This window comes from Rhinolophus sinicus, linkage group LG13, assembly GCF_036562045.2.
Source record: "Rhinolophus sinicus isolate RSC01 linkage group LG13, ASM3656204v1, whole genome shotgun sequence".
In the NCBI taxonomy this organism is placed as follows: domain Eukaryota; kingdom Metazoa; phylum Chordata; class Mammalia; order Chiroptera; family Rhinolophidae; genus Rhinolophus; species Rhinolophus sinicus.
Window position 1 is genome coordinate 11,538,918 of NC_133762.1, and position 19,682 is coordinate 11,558,599.

Below are 19,682 nucleotides of genomic sequence, written 5' to 3' on the forward strand. Positions count from 1 at the left end.
CCCACCTACCCATCCAGCCGCGTCTCTCCCAACAAGCACCATGGCCAATTACTGGCAGTTCCCAGAGCCCAGCACGCTCCCTCTCGCCTCTAGAACGGACGTGGCTACGCCCTTTACCCTCCTCCCAAACTGTCGTTCTTCCTGTAAAATTGAGTTTCGACATTACCTCCTCCAAGAAGCATTCCCAGACCCTACCCTGGTAGGTGCCCCTTCTCTGAGCTCTGACAGAGCCAAGGAACTCCTCTGCCACAGCTCCAGCGAGCTGGTACTGTCCACTGCTTTCTAAATACCTCGTGAGCAGGAATATTGTTTTTGCCTCCCTAGGGCCTGATAGCTTTTGATACAATAGCAGTGCTCTATAATTGTCTGTTGAATGAATGAATGAATAATAGATGAAGGGATGAAATGCTGGTTGCATCTCTTACCTTGTCTGGTGATACTGCATCAATCTTTCATCTCCTGTAGGTCTCAGTGTCTCCACCTGCAAAATGGAAATAACAGTCTAAATACTAATATGGAACAATGAACGGTGTCCCAGTCACATAACTGAAAATTACACAACCAAAACATTTTTATCAAGATGATATGATAACGTGGAAAATATAGCAGTATAGAAAAATAATGTAGACAGTGAGACTACACCCCTAGGTACAAAAACAAACAAACTTCACACACACAGAAAAATGAAGAGCTATGCACCAATATTTCTCCTTGGGTATTGTGCCTCTGGGTGATTTCCTCTTCACTTTACATCCTACATTTCCTACATTTTCTTTAGAGAATATGCATTACTTTCATGATGAAAAATTAAATTTTATTACCAAAACAACAAAAAAAGAGGTTTCTAAGAAGAACCCGTTTCCTCCTCGCTGGGCCGTGTTGCCTGCCTCCCGGCTTCGCAGGGAGGGAGCTTGAGGCATCCCTCCAGCTCTTCTCCTTCCCTACTCCACCCCTCCCACTGTGCTCTGCGGCAGTGCTGGGCGCCCAGGCACGTGTGCCGAGGACACCTGTGCACACACACCGGGCCTGCGATGAACTCCGTCCCTGGTCTTGTGATGACCGGAGGAAAGACAATACAGGTCAGTGAACTCCCCTGACTAGTAAGTTCAGCACAAACTTCTCTCTGAAACCTTGCCATGCGAGAACACACTTCTGGAACCAGCTCTTTGGGACTGTCCGTTTTCAAGGCCTCAACCTTTGCCCTTCCATCCGGGGAAGGGCATCCCATGCCAGCTGCCTTAGCGCTGACTAACTGCTAACTCAGAGATATGGCTCTGATCCTCACTGCAGGGGCTTCTAGGAAACCCACATTTGCATCCACTGCTGGTGGGAGCGGAAAATGGTACCATCTTCCTGGTGAGCCGTCTGGCAAGTTGTATTTGACCCTGATTTCAACTTCCAAGTATTTATTCAGGAATATGGCGAGAGCTAAAACTCAAAGAATGCTCATCAAACACTATTTATAATATTTAAACATTGGAAACAATGTAAATTCTAAAATATGATTGATTAAATAAATTATGATGGAAGCATTAAATGGGTTGCCATGCAACCATTAAAATAACAAGGTAGGTAGGTGAATAGCTAATTACATGGGAAATGTTTGTGAAATATTGTTAAGTTAAAAAGCAGATCACAAGACAATCTATACATATGATCCTGTTTTGCAATATGTATAAATGTATCTGTAAGCATAGCAAAGAGACTGATAGGATAAACAAAAAAACTGTTAGTGGTTATTTCTGAGTGGTAAAATTTCAAATGGCTTCTTTTGGCTCAGGCCTATTTTCTACATTTTCTGCAATTAGCTCGGATTGCTTTTGCAACATGAAAAATATTTAAAAGAGTTATATTTTTGACACTCTTCCAGTTCTCTGGAGCCATCTTATATTTTCTGAGTCTTGTGCTATGGGTTGGCCATCTTTAATTCTACTCAGGCCTACCTTCTTAAGGTTTAAGGAATGTGTCTGATTATGCCCAGCTTTGTCCACTCTGAAAGAGCACGGGAGCCTCCCAAAGATGCTAGTCATTTCTTCTGTACCAACCAATTCCTCCCTAATCAGTTCAAGCACTACAGTAAAATAGTAGGGCCCCATGTTTCGCTCAGTCTACCAACAGATGAATTGAAGAGGGAGGCAAGTCAGCTCACAGTTAAATGTATTTCTAGTCGGTTGCACTTCCCAGCCCAGGCCGTCCCAATTCTCTGGCAGGTTGTTCGCCTCACAAGGCTGCCATCCAACGGGCCAGGTGGAGACTGAAACCCACTCCTCGTTCCACTCATGGGGCCGTGTACCTGGTGCCAGGCTCTATCTTTAAGGCAGAGGGGGTGCAACCATCCTCTTGCCAACCTGCGTGTCTGCAGTGCTGAGTGCCCCTAGAAGGAATGGTTTCCACATTACACAAGCACACTGTGGGCTAGCTGTGGCCTTGTACCCCGTGCACCCTGCTTCAAGAAGCCATGGGCCCAGACAGCTTCCGTGAGATATCAGATCTCTCCCTTCCTTCCATCATCTTCTCAAATGCTCTCCAACTTGCATCTACCCTGCCAATTCACCTCTGGGGACCCGCCAGAGGTGAGAAGCACTGGCTTACTGGAAGCAACGTGAAGTTGTATTTCATTTTTTTAAAGACTTGGTTTGAGGCTCCGTTCCTCTGCTTAGCACCACAATCTTGAACAAGTTACTTTACTTCTTCCAGCCCAGTTCTTCAACTGCGAAACCACCAGATCAGTGTTTTCTAGTCAAAAGTATACTGTAAAATGGCAAACCCTATAAATATTCTACCACTGACCCAGAATGAGAGTGAAAGAGACACAGCTTCTGTGACTAAGAGTGCGGGAGCCAGGGTGGTGGAGGGAGCAGGCATGAGCTGCTCAAACCTTGGCTCACCAGGAATTAAAGTTGGCCTACATACTCTCTGAGTGTCTTCTCATGTCTTATCATTGGTATTCTATACAGGTGTGCGAAGCTGGCAGGGAGATCAACCTCTGTGCTTCCACATGGCTCAGGAGGGACTGTGAATTGCCTAAATATGATGCCATTTATTTTTCCCAGATTCAGGTCATCGGGCTCAGAGAATATGCTGTTATTGCCACCCCTTCCCTCCTCACACCAAGTTGAGTCCTCGCTTTCCATGAACCAGGCAAAACCTGTTAGCTATTACCCGTTGTTTTCAACCAGTTGGCTCCATTGTGGGGAAAAAAATAGTCACCTGGCCAGGGAAGTAAAAAATCCTTCATGGCTTTTAGCAAAGCTCTTCCTTTTCCCGCTTTTTCAGCACTTTCTGCAAAGACAAGCCATGAGAAGCTATGTCGCAGGTGACTCCATGCAGTGGAAAGAACGCTGGTGATGGCCAAGAAGACCTGAGGTCCAGAGGGAGCATCACCACTTCCCAGTTGCTTAAAGAAGCACCCCCTCCCCAGCCCTCAAGTCCCTCTCCTGTAAACTGGGGGTGATAGTGTCTGTTCTACTTTCCTCACAAGGTTTTGTGAGGATTGGTTGAGAACGTGCCATTAAGAGCCATTAATGAACTCTATTGTTTTATCCAAGTTTCTCGCTCGGTCTGCCAGCCCACATCCTCCCTTCATTGGACTCTGTGGTTTACTATTGGAATCTGCTGATAACTTCCTGTCCTTGGGCTGTCCCACGAGCATCAGTATGGGCCAACTCCACCCCCCCGCCCCCGCCTGTGCTCACTGGCTGAGGGATGGTCTGATGACCCAAGCTGGCCAGTGAGCCTTTTGCTGGTCCAGCAGTTCTCTTTCTGCTGGAATCCATCTTGTCCCCACAAGAAAAGCAGCATTCCAAAGAATGAAAGCCACACAGAGAAACAGAAGGAAAGATGTTTAAAGACAAATTTCCGATGATGACATGTGAGCACCTGCATGAATTCATTCATTCATCCATTCATTCATTCATTCATTCATTCATTCTTTTTTACAGCAACTAGTTACTAGCTCCTCCTGTAGTCCATGTCCCTTCTTCCATGCTTGGCATCTGGTGGTGAACAAAACAAACCCCCAACCCTCCTGGAACTTGCATTCCAGCGAGAACACCAAGCGATAAACAAATACCCAGTAGATACATAACAACATGCCAGGTATAGTATAAGTGCTATGAAGAGAAATTAAAGCAGGGTGAGAGGAGGAAGACTGAAGGGAGATGTCATCGAGGGGAGACGTTATCGAGGGGACAGCATCCAGCTCTACCTCTGGTCTTTTCAGCTTCGTGAGCCAATAAAGGCTCATTGTGCTGAGTCAGCTTGAATCGGGTTGCTCTCAGTTGCCACCAAGAGTTCTAATGAATACAGCTTTACAGATCATATTTAGGATGGGTGATGGTGCTAATGATGATTATTATGACAGCAACTCAAAAGCCTCTTGAGATGTAACTGCATCACAGCCCTGGGAACCCACATCTAAGGTATGTATGCCAATGGGCCTGGGGACAGGAAGCCATCGACAGATTTCCGAAAGCGCTCTCCATAGAATTAAACACGTGCAAGGGCCATTCCTCTGAATTCATCCGCTGTGTCGGTTCTCTGGGAAGTCAGAAATGTAACCTTCAAAAGTGTGTTTAGAAAGTTGGAGATGGTGACCAAGCCAAACAAATCATTAGGATGTGGGAGAGCCACCTCACTAGAGAAATTTCCCCCTGGCTGTGATTACTCTTCCAATCAGTTTCTAAATCCTAGACTAAAGATTGCGCCTAGCCTGAATCACACAATGTCTCTCACCCCTGCTTCACATAACTACTGAAAAGCCTGTGGCTTCTCAAGCCATTCCGGACCTAACTCTCGGATAACTCCATCCCAGACACCACATAGGTGTGAACACTCCCCCAGGCCAGTGTACTTGTAGATGTCCTTTCCAACCCATTCTGGGCCCAGCTCCTGGACAATTGACGCCACTGGAATGACTGGTTGAACGGCCACGGGCTCTATAGAACGAATGGATTTATTAATTAAAATCTATTTTTCCTCATTTAGGGGCCTTGGGGATACAGAAGATACCGCAGCAAGATTGCCAGTTGCAACTAAAGAAGCCAACACAGTCTTCCAGGTGGGTCTTGAGACCCCTTCCTCTCATCTAAGAGGAGACAGGGCGAGAGTTCCATGAATCCCCCAATAGGTAGGGATAGCTCTATGCCCCCGTCCAGCGGAAACAGATACAGAAGAAAAGACCAAGGGGCAGCCGGATGGCTCAGTTGGTTAGAGCGTGAGCTCTTAACACCAAGGTCGCTGGTTCGATTCCCACATGTACCAGTGACAAGCAATAGCTTGAGCTTGGGGCTAGGCTGCTGGTGGATTGAAAAACAACTTGACATCTTGGAAAAATACACTGCTCCTCAATATTCCCCAATAAAAAAAATTAAAAAAAAAAAAGACCTTCTGTCCCTCAATTTCCCATAAAGATTTTATGGGGATACGTCTCTCAAGGGAAAAACAAGGCAGGCAGTTAGAGCTAGGCATGGAGTCTCTGCATTCATGCACAACCCACAGAATGCGACTGCCCAAAAGACCTCCCTTCTCCGTCCAAAACTTCTCCTTTTCATTGTAATTATCTCCCCGATGAGGAAAAAATGGGCACAAAATACCCAACTAGATTAAACCGGCCACTCACACCTGCACAGTGAAGGCCACACCGTCCTTCATTTCACCTGGGCCTCATTATGCCATCATTATAATATCCTACATATGCCCGGAAGTTCATTATAACAGACTGAATTCTGGGAAAGAACATGCGCGGTCTAAAAAGATGAGGTAATCGCCTCTTGTCAATCACAGGTGTCAATCAAGTGGTCCCACGCCTGGAAAAGAACAGCCCATTCTAGAGAAAAAAGGATAAAAACTCCGAGTCCTCGCCAGTCAGCCCCTTTTGAGCTTCTCTTGAGCTTTGCCTTTGCTTGGGGCCCACTCCAAACCCTTTGGACTGTACTTTTTCTCCTAATAATGCCACCTTGAGCCACTACTTTCTGCTCAGGCCCGCTTCTATTTCTTTGAAGTGTACTTTTTCTTCCAATAAACTGCTTTTTCACTATTTTACCTCAGTATTTCGTTCAACTCTTTGCTCAAGGTGCCAAGAACCTGGACACTGCGCCGAAACGGACCCGTTCTCCTGTAACAATTAGGCTGGTCGTCTGTGGCCAGCTGGCTCTGGCAACATGGCCAGGACTAACACCTATCGCTTTGTGAATTTAAGGCAGACCCTAAACGCATTGGGAATAATGCAGTTAAAGAGCGGCCACAACCAGTAGCCATGGTCAGTTGACTTCCTGCCGTTCGCACAGGGTAGTTTGAGGCGGCGAGTTGCACATGCTGACCTTGCATAACCAGTCAAGAGAGAGCGCGAAAATGCCCAATATCATCATCATTCCCACAGAAGTTTTCTGAGTTTGGGTCCTTCAGTTTTAGATTCCGAACACCTAGGAAATGTTTCAGGGTTTTATAACTCACCCCGCTACCCACACACACAGGCACACAGAACCTCCAGAATTCTTGTGCGGTGACTAGTACCCTGTTTCCCTGAAAATAAAACCTCGCCGGACCATCAGCTCTAATGCGTCTTTTGGAACAAAAATTAATATAAGACCTGATATGATACAATATGATACGATACGATATGCTACGATACCATATGATATAAGACTGGGTCTTATATTATAGTAAAATAAGACCCGGTCTTATATTAATTTTTGCTCGAAAAGACACATTAGAGCTGATGACCCGGCTGTGTCTTATTATAGGGGAAACACAGTACTTAAGGGATGACCCACCATGGGGGGTCTTCCCAGCTTGAGCTCCAGGAAGAACACTGGCATATCCTACATCATTTTGATGCACAGGATGTAAGACCAAATAAAGAAAAATGGGAACCGGGAACTTGTACCCTCGTCTTCCTGGGCCGCCACACCCTCGCCGTGAATAATATTCACCTTGCTCAGATTAAGACGTGTGCAAGCCAAGATAAGCCTACTCAAAAAAACAAATCAAGTGCTTCAAGCCTTCCTGTAACTGCCGGAATTTTCTCATGTTTCTCTTCCACAAAATGCAAAGATTGCTGAGACACTGAATTACCTGCTGGGGAAATGTGTTCAGTATCACTGAACTAGACAGCATGAGGACCCTTTCCAGAATGTCAAGCAGGCATTGTCTTCTGCAGCTGGGCGGTTTTAGAGGTTTGCACACCAGGGCTGAAATGAGCTTTGCAAAGGCAGTATTCTGTGAGAGCGCTATGATTATGGTTTTCGTCCCTTTCTGCAGCAGAATCACCTCATCTACCAGATAAATATATATATCAACATGTCCCTAAAAAATATTGGAACACAGGATGTTACAGGAGGAAAGAGTTCTACAGTCAAGCAAGTTTAAGAAATATTAGATTTAACAAAAAAAGACTTTTAAGTGATAATACACGTTAAGTAAGCAGAGCCTTTTAAATGATAACACATACTGTGAATATCCCAGAGCAAGCTATGCCAGAGCTCCCAAATTTATCTTACCACAGACCTTTTTTAGGTGGGAACACCTATTAACACCCCACAGAGCACAATTTGGGACAGACTGAACTGTAACAATATTCAGTAGAATTCTTTATTCCCCAGACGCTAGGGATTCAACTTAAAGGAAAAATGAGACCGTCTGCACTCACACGCTATGGAAAGACACTTAAAGAAATGATACCCTGGATTTAAGTATAACTGAATCCAACAAACTACAGATTTTTTAAAAAAATTCTCTACTTATGAATTACAAAATTATGTAGATAACAAACAAAGCTACAAAACAAAATCACATCAACTCAGCCTCCCAGACAGAGGGCAGCAATTATAGTGCAAGGTCCTTCCACTCTTAACCGTAGTCCTTGGTTCCAAAGTGGCAATCTGGCTGGGGTCTGACCTCTTGGATGGATAAAACGGGAACGCAGCAGTGGTTTCCCAGCCTTCAGTGTCCTGTCTGCCTACTCACTTGTCCACCATCTCCTTGACTTAAACTGTGAGCAGCACGAGGGCAGGGTCTGGCACACAGCGGACACTTAACACTTGTTTGGTAGGTGGGGGTGCGGAGGGGGCAGTGAGTGAATGCCACCTTGAGGTCCTGAACAGGGCAAACACTTCTCTCTGGGCCAAAGTGGGCAGGGATGTGGGGAGTCAAAGATTTCCCTCCTTGAAGCTCCCATGAGCCCTGGTCTCCCAGCCTCCTCCCTCCCTAGAGACTCTGGTCTCCTCTCCCCATTTCTAGAACTAAGACTGTGCTGGAAAAGGGGGCAGATGCCCCCTGGTGGGAGAGAAAGCGGAGATGCAAGGTGGGCTCTGGCCAGCACAGGGGCTGAGAGGAAAGAAGTAACAGCCCACCCCACCTAACCGCCCCAGCCCTAGGGCTAGGAGGCTGTGGGAGCAGATGGTGCAGTTTGTGCGGGAGGCTGCTGCCACCCCCAGCCCTTCCCCATGCCCTGTTCTGCCTCCCAGCCCCCTCCCGCCTCCTACTCAGAACCAGTGACTAATTGCATCGCATTTCTCTTTGACTAGCGTCACCCAGCAGAGAGCATGTGGTTGTTTTTACAGCTTATTCTTTCAGGGATTCTAAGTGACATTTTATAAGCGCTCTTCCCCTGTCTTAGAGCAGCACACCCTCCCCCTCGACTCTCTCCCCCTCAATCTTTCTTTCTCTCCCCCTCGCTCATTTCTCTCTTCCGGGGGCTGCTGGTGAGAGTAGGAACACTCAGAAGGCAGGGGCAGGCCTCACAAAACAGCAGAGAGGCTTTCCTGCTCCCTGACCCTTGGGAGACCCCAACAGGGAAGAGCCCCTCGGAGGTACCCCCACACACTCCCTATTAAGACAGGGCCCAGACTGCACAGTGGCCTGAAAGCCACACCTGGGCCCTTCCTTGCTCCCTCCCTCCCTTCCATCCAGCCCTTAAACACCACCAGCTAAGTGTCAGCCCCGAGTACCAAGTGGCAAGCAAAACAAACACAGTTTCTGCCCTGGAGGTGATGGCTGGAGAGGGTGGTCCATTGTTCTCCACCCTAAACTGGCCCTTACAATACAGTGGGTATGGCTCCAGTCTGGTAGGCTAGGGGCGGTTACACTGCACTGCGTAGGCCCGGGGACTAACCTGGGGGAGGAAAGATGATTGGGAGGCTTCCAGGAAGTGGTGTGACAAAATGAGGATAAGCTATTGTAGAAAGGGGACAGAGAATGGGGCACAAATAAAAGGGAAAAGAAGCATCGTCATGGTCAGAATAGAACAGAAAAAGCAAAGGAGTGAGACAGGCAACTCACGGAGAGCCATCGAGCAGCCATCTGGAGGCCTCAAGTTTCTGCCTCCATAAAATCAGGGAACTGGGCCAAATCACCTCTAAAATTCCCTCGAGCTCTTAAACTCTGATAATCAGAATCTTCCATCATTAAAGGGGGAAAAAGGCAAATATAGCACTACACAGGAGAGCTATCAAGTGAAAGAGGCAATGGGGCTTGGAATCTAAGGACCTGTATTTAAATCCCAGAGACTGCCACTTGTGGAACGTCGGGCAAGGCAGATAAACTACTGGAGCCTCAGTCTCCTCATCTATAAAATGGGGATGAGAATGTTACCTATTTCCCCACTTCACTGTATTATTAGTAGAATATAACAATAATGAGAGGATATATATGCAAGTGTCTACTGAGCTACCACTGCCAGAGGCGTGCCTACTGGGCCACGTAGAAGGACACAGGGACCTCTTTAGGTTGAGTTTCCAGCAGGGAATCTTCCCATCAAAAGAAGGGGGTACTTACAACCCCAAATTCCAATGGTCAGAGAGCATGGGACTATAGCCACCAACAAGACACTGCTGATCCCAATGAACTTTTCTTTCCTTCCAGAGACGACACTGATGAGGAAACAGGACCCTCCCCAGGTTACCACAGGTGCCCAGTCCAGGGGCCTCCACGCAGGAAGCAGCCTCTAAGCAGAGCAGACCACAGGGCAGGCCCGCAGAGGGGCTTCACACAAAGGCCACCACCAGTCTCCAATCCACTGAGCCAGGCGGCCTCACCTGCTCCTTAGTGACGACGACACAGAGACCAATAGCAAGACCACCCATGTTCTCTGCTTATGAGGGTCACTGGTCAATGGTCACACAAGCGAGCCCTTCCCAAGAAATAATTCGGAATCATCCAGACGTCTCCAGCTGAAGCAGCACTCTTGTTCCGTGGGCATCCCTGGGCTAGTGGGCTCTGCCGGAATTACACTCAAGGGTCCAGTGCCAACAGGCAGCGGAACCAGGAGCGCCTCACCCTTCCAGGATTCTGTGGGGGTGGGGTGCTGTTACAAAATATCTAGCATAGCATTTGGCCCACAATGGCTGCCCCCCAAATGTTACCTAACCACATCGTAGTTAGGTCTGTAATTTGCAAAGTGATTTTTCATCCATTAGCTCTTTTCAGCCATTGGCTCTTTTACTCCTTAAATAAGGAGAAGTTGATGTAACAGCACTCATTGTGGCAGCCAGCACTGTCCACCAAACATTTGCAGATCTCCCCCTTTCTGGGCACATGGTAAGATTACACTTCCCTGCATCCTAGGAGTTACAGGTGGCCTCGTGATTGCTCTGACCAAAGGAGTGTGAGCAGAATGACATATGTTACTTCCAGGCAGAAGCTGTATGAACAGTGTGCCATCATCTGCCCCCACTCTCCCTGTCCCACTGCCACAGAAATCTGCAATATGTCTAACCGGAAGAATTTTATCAGTCTGAGTTCTAGAATGAAGACAACGTATATCAGAGCCCCTAGTAGACCTAAGATGGACATGAAAAGTGAATAAAAAATAAGTCTTTGCTGTGTTAAGCAACTGAGATTGGAGGGGGGTACTTGTTACTGCAGCATGAGCCTATGCTGACTGATGCACCCATGACACAGATAAGAAAATCAAGGCTGAGCTAGGTTAAGTGAATTAACTTGCCTTAAGTAACACAGCAAAATAGGAGCAAAACTTAAAGGGGATTCTCACTGACCCTAAGTTCACTATTGCAAAACTATTTTGAATCTTGAACTTCGCCTCTTTGGAACTAGAACTATAGAACTTCTCTTATCCTTGTCATTAGTCCCTAGGATCTCAGCCTCTGGCAGAAAAGAATATACAAAGCAAGTCAGTTCCGGACTATTTTCACTGAGTTGAAACGTCCAGGAGGCTTGGAACTTCCCGATTGCAGCCAAAGCTCGTGCTATCGGTAAGCAGACCAGCTCTATGTTCTGCCTCAGTTTCCCTACTAATGGCAGAACAGAAAGGATGGCTTAGGTGACCAGTGCTTTCTACTTCCCTAGTTAGGGCTGTGAGAGGAGACGAGCACAGGCCGACCAGAAGAACCAAATGCAGGTTGAAGCAGGGAGGCCAAAGGTCCTACCCACAGGGAAGCACAGCCACCTCAGCCCCAGGCCACATGACCAGGTAGCTCTGGAGAGGCCTTAGATGTCTGGGAAGGCTGGGGACAACAGTGCCAGGCGCTCAGTCATCGGGAACAAGAAGCAGACGGGGGCCTTAGAGGTACAGCCCTGTTCAGACCCAGATCCATTACTAGGAGCTAAAAAGAGCCTAGAATCGCTGCTCTGGGCTCAGGCTGCTGGTCCATGACTTAAGGGGAAACCTGGGCGCCACACGGCCAGCCTCAGCCAGGCCCAGGCCTGCATAATGGCCTCCTGGACAGCCCGTCAAACCTGTGGTCACTTAGAAATGCTCGTCACAGGTACCTGTGAGTTCACTTGTCCTCGCCCAGCAGTTCCAACACCTAGGGCAGCGGGGTGGGAGTGATATCCTGCTGCATGGTATCTCAGCCCCCCCAAAAGAAGCCAGACAGGCAGGGGCTGGGGAAAACCGAGCCTCTACCAGGTGCCAGGCTTTGCCCTGGACATTCTACATACTTAAATCATTTAGACGTGACAGTCTCCCTGCTGGATTGATGCTGCTGTCTTCATTTTGCAGATGAGGAAACAAGCTCAGGAGATAAGTAACTTGCAAAGAGCCTGCCAAGTATTAAGTACTCACAGAAACAATAATTCTTACGCGTGCCGCTGACGTCACCACCATCACCATCAGCTGGAAGATCCAGACTCAGAGTCCCACGGTGTCTCCAAGTCCCTTCTTTGAGACATCAGCAGACCCTATAGATCCAACTTTCTCAAACTTTGATGCAAATCAGAATTACTCCAGGGTTATAAACAACCACAAAAATGCCTACGCATGGGGTCTACTTCAGTCCAACTAAGTAAGAATCTACAGGCTTGGGGCCCAGCTTTTGGCCTTGTATCTTGCTGTCCAGATAATTGCAGGACACCTCCGCAGTGAGAGAACCACTGACCCAGATGGAAGAAAGTCTGGCAGCCGCCCACCTGCTCCCCCATACCTCAACTTTCTCCTTCTCCCGGGCACTGGGATGGGGTCTCTCAATTCTGATCTCTCCTGCCGTAAATCTTGGAGGCCTAATCTCTGAACATTAGGGACTAACCCTCCCTCAGGGAAGTGGCCTGTGTGACTGTTGGAGTAAGGAGCATCTGAAAAGGGCCCCAAATTTGATCCCCCTTCCTGATACTGACACCACTCCGTAAGTGTGGGCTGGGTTTATTGACTCATTCCTAACAAACAGAAGATGGCAGAGTGATGGGTGTCACTCTCCACACTGGGTTACAAAAGGGCTGTGGCTTCCATCTTGGGCAGCCTTTTGGCTCCTGAACTTGCTCACTCTGAGGGAACTCAGCCGCCATATGGTGAGCTGCCTTACGGAGAGTCTACGTAGCAAGGACCTGATGTCTGCAGCCAATAGCCCACAACAACCTGAGAGCTGCCAACAGCCACGTGAGTGAACTGGGAAGCCAATCCTCCCCGATCCAGCCTTGAGACGACTACAGCGCCCACTGACCCTGATTACGGCCTTGTGAGAAACCCGGAGCTGGCGTACCCGGTTTTCTTACAACACAAACTGTGAGACAGCAAATGGTCATTGCTTAGGCCACAGAATTTGGGGGCAATTTGTTAAGAAGCAATAGATAACTGATACAATGATCCTTGGGTGGTAGGCAGAATAATGCCTCCCCCACAGAGATGCCCAAAGCCCAGTCCCTGGAACCTGAGAAGATGTCACTCTGCATGGTAAAATGGACTTTGCAGATGTGATTGAGTTAAAGGTCTGGAGATGGGGAGATTTCCCTGCATTGTCCTGGTAGGTTCAGTGCAATCACAAGCGTCCGTAAATGGGGAAGAAAGGGACAGAGGACTCAGAGTCAGAGATATGGCCTAGTAAGAAAAACTCGGCTGACCATCGCTGGCTTTGAAGATGGAGGAAGAGACCACGAGCCAAAGAAGGCAGCTGGTGCCTAGAAGCTGGAAAAGGCAAGGAAACAGATCGTCCCCTGGAGTCTCCAGAAGGAAGGGAACCTCGCCAACACCTTGATTTTAGTTCAACGAGATCCATTTTAGACTTCTGACCTCTAGAACTGTCAGACAATACATTTGTGTGTTTTTAAGCCATGTGTGGTCATTTGTTACAGCAGCCAGAGGAAACTAATGGAAGCACAAGGAAGACATCCCTGGGAAGTTTTTCCTGGACAAGTGGAGTAGTCTTGACAGCTCTGTAGGAAACTAGGCTTCAGCTAGGAAGGTTACTGGGATGCAGCTATGCAGTTCATGAGAATAAGGGTAAAGAAACTAGCGTGCCCCCTTAGGAGAAACCAATAGGAGAAGCTGGGTTTCCTAGCCCCAGAGCACTCACCCAACACCCACCAGCTGTCCCACAAAAGCACGCCCCAGACGAGCCCTCTGGAAACCTAGTGAGACGGTAGGACTAATTCAGGACAGCGTCAACGCCACCTGAGACATTTGTAGCATCATCACCAGGTATCAGCCAGGCAGACGTGCCCACACAATTCTTAACTAGCTTTCCTACGGCTATCACCCACTCCCACCACTCAACTTCCAGAACATGGAGGTTGGGTCAAGAATAATGGGACTGTACTGGGGACCCCCTAGAGCTCAAGGCCACTAAGATTTCCACAGCCATATCTGACTTTTCTTTACTCAGACAAGGAATCTCCACTCCCACCCCTCGGACCACACAGAAGTCTATCTACTGGATTGCTATTATATTAAGATTTCTTGCTTTACTTATCTGATCTAATTTTGTCCATAGGCAATCAATGAAGTAAGTGGAGAAACTAAGGCTCAGAGAAGTTAACTCATTGCAAAGCCAAGACTAGAATCCAGATTTCCTGATTCCATCCTTACGTTCTGTCCACTAAACCACACTTTTCCCACTTTTAGCGAAAGAGCTCGAATTAAAATCTAATCGCTAGGGCTGTGAGACAGGTGACGGAGTTCCAAGCCTGGCTCAGTCACAGAACTACTGTCACGTCCTCGTACCTCAATGTCCCCATCCATAAAATGAAGACCTAGGAGGGAAACCCAAGACAGAGATCATGACAGTGTTGGGGGGCTGAAGAGGAATACAGAAATACCCAAAATTCAGTAGCCAGCCCCACTCAGTTTTCCAGATTGGAAACCATGGGGGGAAAAACAAAAATTCTCCAAAGTTTTTTTACACCAAACTTTGAAAACTGGAATGTGGGTGTGAGACTACTTTAATGCTTTATTCAGTGACACATACATCACCTGTCAGGGAGTCAGGATGGGAATGCTGGTTTGAATTACATTGAATATTTCACTTTCTTATGCAAAGGCATAATCAATTATCTTATTTAAAGGCATTACGATAATGTGTGTGTAAAATGGAGCCATTCCCTGTATTGCATTAGATTCTCCTAATTATAGGAGAATGTTTGGAGCTAAAATGTCAGCTTGTCATACGGATGGCTTGTAATTCAGGATTTGCATTCACAGACAGGAAGGGAACTCTGACAAAAATTGCATTCAGCTCCAGCTCAGCTGGCCTCCGCCTCACTGGCTCCAGCAGCAGGAAGGGCACTGATCTCTGCTCTGCCCGCTGCTGTCTGACATGGCGGGCACTCCCTCCTCTTCCCTTCGCCAAGAGGGCAAGACGGGGAGGAAGGGTTGTCAGGACAGGGGCGTGCCCAGAGGGCAGCAAACCACTCTGGCCGCAAAACTGGAAAAGCAAAATCGCTCCTGAAGACCTACCTGCCCTCCTCTTTCGCTCTCTTCCTGAGATTCTAAAAGTGGTGCTGACAGAGATTCGGGTTCCAGAGAATGTATGATCGTTGGCTTTCTTGGGAAGAGCAATGTGATTTGATTCAATGCGACAAGTATTTTGTGAGTGCCTCCTACGTGCAGCTTGCTGGGGATCTGGCTGAGCGGGCAATGGTTAAGGGTGTGGACTCGGGAGCAGACTGCTGGCCTCGGCCTCGCCCTCTGGTAACACAGTCACTCTGCCTCTGGTTCCTCGTCTGTAAAATGGGGATGGTGGAGTCAGTGAAAGGCTGAGATGAATGTCTGTGACGTGCTTCGAAGGAGCCTGACATCAGTTAAGCAGCCAACAAAGCTTAGCACCATTCCAGCCACGAACGTGACACGCACGACAGTCCGACTGGGCGAGGAGGCATTCAAGGGGGGGGTGTTGAGGGGTAATCACCCTGATACCCCCTTCTCATAACCACTTGCTTTACAGCAAGGTATTTCACCTCCTGTAGCTCACTTTACCTCCCCCAAATCATGATGACCCCGTTTAAACAATTAAAAGGACCTTTCTGAGCAATGAGAGGAGTGTTGCAGATCGTCCTCTCTCAAAATAACCCCTCTCTCTGCCGAGGGGAACAGGAGAACAGCCTGTCTGGACAGGAGAGGGTTTACATGCAGTCTCCCTCCTCCTGCTTGAATTCTCCTCTCACCAGCCCACCTGCCCAACTCTACCCCGGCTGCGGGCACTGAGCCCCCACCGACCAGGGCTGGCATACATGGACCAGCAGCCCTTCCCCCAGGAGCAAGGAGAGGATGAAAACAGCCTGCCCGGCGGGCCCAAGTCAGGGGCACAGGATGAGGCGGGGGAGAAGGAACATTAAGCTTCAGCACCTTTCCCAGGCCCTCTCCAGGTCAGCTGGCTACGGATTCCTCCCACCCAGCCCTTCTCCCCTCCCCACCCCCGCCCGGGACTCAGGCCAGCTTTCTTGCATCAACTAGCGTTCCAGGGCCCCCTGAGCAAAGCGCTGGCCCTGCATCTGACTGCGCACTGCTCTCAGATGTGATGACTCCCAGATGAGATTTCAGGCCTCCGTGGCCCCCTCAGGACTCGGCACCTTGGACTGTTCCATTCTCCTTGGTTGGAAAGCCCAACCCTGTGGCCTCGCCCACCTGGATGTGTTTTGCTGCCGGCAGTCAGGCCAACTTCCCCAAAAGGCCTGTAATGAGCAGGTTACTTCACCCGCCCGTCCTAGCTGCCGCCACCATCTTTCCTCACCTTCTCCTGGATGTTTCAGGAGACCTGTGAAGTGGGGTCAGTCTCTGCAGCAACAAGGAGAGTGACCACACCCCCCGTTCTGTCTGCCCCGGGTTTCACTCTTTTGTGGGGTCCTGGCATTTGAGAGCAGAACTATATCCAGGGTACCCCTTTTCCTAGAAGAGAAGCTCTCATTTCCAGCCTTAACGCTTCCTGTTTTGTTTTTATAATTTTTTTTGTCCTTTTTAAAAGTAATACATGCCAAGAAAAAGTACTGAATGCTCATTATAGAAAATTTGGAACGTCAGAAAAAGTAGAAGGGGGGGGGGAATCACCCATTAAGCTTCCGCCAGGAGGCCGCTGCCGTTGGCCTCTTCTGGTTGAGTTTTATAGATGGGCTTTTTAAATTGAATCAGATCACAGACTGAGATGGGTGATTAGCCGCACACAACACACCGTGGAAGTGTAGAACCCACTCATGTGTGAGGCCCACTCCATGGTTCACGCATCCTCCCAAAAGCAAGGATTTCCCAGACTGACTGCACCTTTTGTAGGCCATGCCGGGGTGGCTCCCTGGGCTGTTACTTCAGCTATATTTCACTTTAGTCCCTGGAGAAACCGGGGGCGTCCACAGCCCTGTGTCCTTAACCTGGCTGCCTTGAGTCATTGCTATGGTCTGAATCTTGCGACACCTCCCCACCCCAAAATTCATAGGTTGAAATTCTAACCCCCAAGGTGATGGTATGAGGAGGTGGGGCCTTTGGGAGCTGATTAGGTCATGTGGGTGCAGCCCTCCTGAACGCCATTAGTGCCCTCACAAAAGGGACCCCAGAGCGCTCCCTCATCCCTTCCACCAGTTTGGGACACAGCAAGAAGACGGCAGTTTACGGAGTGGGAAGAGGACGTCACCAGAACACACAACCACCGCGCTGGCATGCTGATCACCGACTGCCAGCCTCCAGAGCTGCGCTGCTCTGTTACGGCGGCCTGAACAGACTAAGACGGCCATGCTTCAGGTTTCAGCGGACACCCCAGGAAGTGTCACCCTCCAGCCCTGCCGGGGTCTCCCTCCTGAGCTCAGACCCACAAAGCCAAGCAACTGCATCCCGATGTCCCCTTCGCACAGCCAACTGCACGAACCTGAACTTTGCGTCTTCACCTCAGCCCTGCCCCTCTTCCCACCCTCCTCGCAGCACTGTTTACTCGCTTACCAGGCTGGCAACCTCCACGGCATGTCTGACTCATCCTGCTCACGCACCCCAGCCATTCATCAAGGCCCTGTTTTGTCTCGGAACCGTCTTGCACATCGGTCCTCTCCTCTCGTGCCACCCCCACCCTGTCACGTCGCCTCCTGTGGCAGGCAAGGCCCTTCCTTCCCAACCAGCCTCCCTCCCCTCTCTGTCTCACTGACCGTGTTCCTCTCCCCGTGCACTTCTGCATCCCAGGCGTGGTCCTGGCACCTGTCATCGATGCCCCTCCCGGGGACAAGGTGCTCACTGTTGGTCCTGAGCTACACCTGAGAACCCAAGGCTCAGGGAAGCCAAGCATCTCAGCTATGTATTCATGTCATGAGAGACCCGAAAACTTAGCGCCTTGAAACGACGACGGTTTTTCATTTCTCACGACCTGGGTTTGTCATCCAGGTGGTCCTTCCGCAGGTCTCACGTGTCTGGCCACCCTGCTGCAGTCAGCAGGCAGCTCGCCTGGAGCTGGAAGGTCACCTTGCGCACATGTCTGGCAGTGGATGCTGGCTATGAAGGTGGCACCGATGGCTTTTCACCTTCCACTCGGCTAGACCGGCTCCCTGTTGTGGTGGCCTCGGGGCAGCATTCCAGGGGGGTGGAAAGCCAAAGCTCCGTGGTCTCTTAAGGGAGACGCCCCAGACCTTGCCTGATAGCACGTCTACCATATTTTATTGGTCAAAGTAAGCACAGGCCAACCTAGTGTAGTAAAGGCGATGGAGGGATGTACTCCGCTTCTTAATGGGAGGAGCGGCAACAACACCCATTGCAAAAGGGACCCGAGGAGGCCTGATTCACTGAGGGCCGTCGTTATAACGAGGCACCACACCAAGGGCCTTGTCCACAGTCATTCACATCTTGAAAATCCCAGCATATGAACCAGGCTACATTAATGCCAATGTTCTCCCATTTGCACACTTGATACCACACCTGCTTCCCACCAACAGGAAGCCATCGCTGGATGGGTCACCAGGAGTAGGGACACTTGAGCTGTGTCACCCTGGATAAAAGTGGCTGCCGACTGGACCAGCAGCACCTCATGTTCCCGTTGCTGTGGCTGTGACAGCAGCTGCCCATCCTACCTTCCCACTCACGGCGGCCAGCGTGGCTTCTGCCAGCAGCATAATGCAGGGCTCGAGAACTCCCCCAGGTCCTCAGACTCCATTAAGGAGCTGATGAAAATTTGATGCCCCCATTTAACACCTATTAGCAAACCCAGTGCCCTCCTGCTAGAGCGGACTTGGAAGACGGGGCCTCCCCAGCTCCCAGCAGCACCCTTCCTGCCAAGCTGGCAAACCATTAGGTGGAAGACAGATCGAGCAGAGGTACAGGGTGGAGGGAGGACCTTCCTGAGCCCAAAAGTGGGCCTGAGAGCTGCAGTCCTCAAGTGCAGGCGTCCCACAGTGGACAGTGGGGCCAGGCCAGAGGGGACAGAGTGGCCTCCGAGCACCTGCGGCCCTAAGACATGGTGAGAGGACACCAACTCTCCACACCTGCCCACCAGGCAAAGCTCTAACCCGGCCAAGACCAGGAGAAGATGCATCGTGGGAATGAACGCAATTAGGACGTAAGTGAAAGAACTGGATCTCTGTACCCAAGGTCAGGTATGGGAACGCCCCTCAAGAACTCCCAAAGGGGGGGATCTATGACAAATGGAAAGCATTCCATCCCATCCTTCCTAAGCAGAACGAAACCTCTCCTGGAGCCCCATGGCCCTCAGGGTATGCTCAGCTCATTTCCATGGCGCGTAAGGGCTTCCCAAGCCCTTCCCACCTTCTCTCCAATCTCACCCACTCACTTCCCCACCTGCACCTATAATCCAATCACCCAAACCTCCCACCGTCCTGCAGTCACCCCGCTCTGCCTCCTCTGAACAACTGCACTTCCCTCAGCCTAGCAGGCCCCCCTCCCTACGCAGCATGTGGCCCCGGGAAATCTTCACAGACTTAGAGACCCAGATGCAGCAAAGGCTTCCCCGGCCCCCCTTGTGGGCTCCACTGTTTCTTCCTCTAAGCCAGGGGTCTGCGAACCACAGTCCAAAGGCAGCCAACCACAAGCAGAGAAAGAG

At 49.6% G+C, this 19,682-nt stretch overlaps 1 protein-coding gene across 1 annotated transcript in view; it reads right to left on the bottom strand.

Moving 5' to 3' along the window:
- Positions 1-19,682, bottom strand: part of LOC109444937 (uncharacterized) — a 90,722-nt gene that overhangs the window by 59,147 nt on the left and 11,893 nt on the right. The window contains exon 2 of the mRNA XM_074317703.1: positions 426-481. Coding sequence (XP_074173804.1) covers positions 426-481 — 56 coding nt within the window. The remainder of the gene's footprint in view (positions 1-425; positions 482-19,682) is intronic.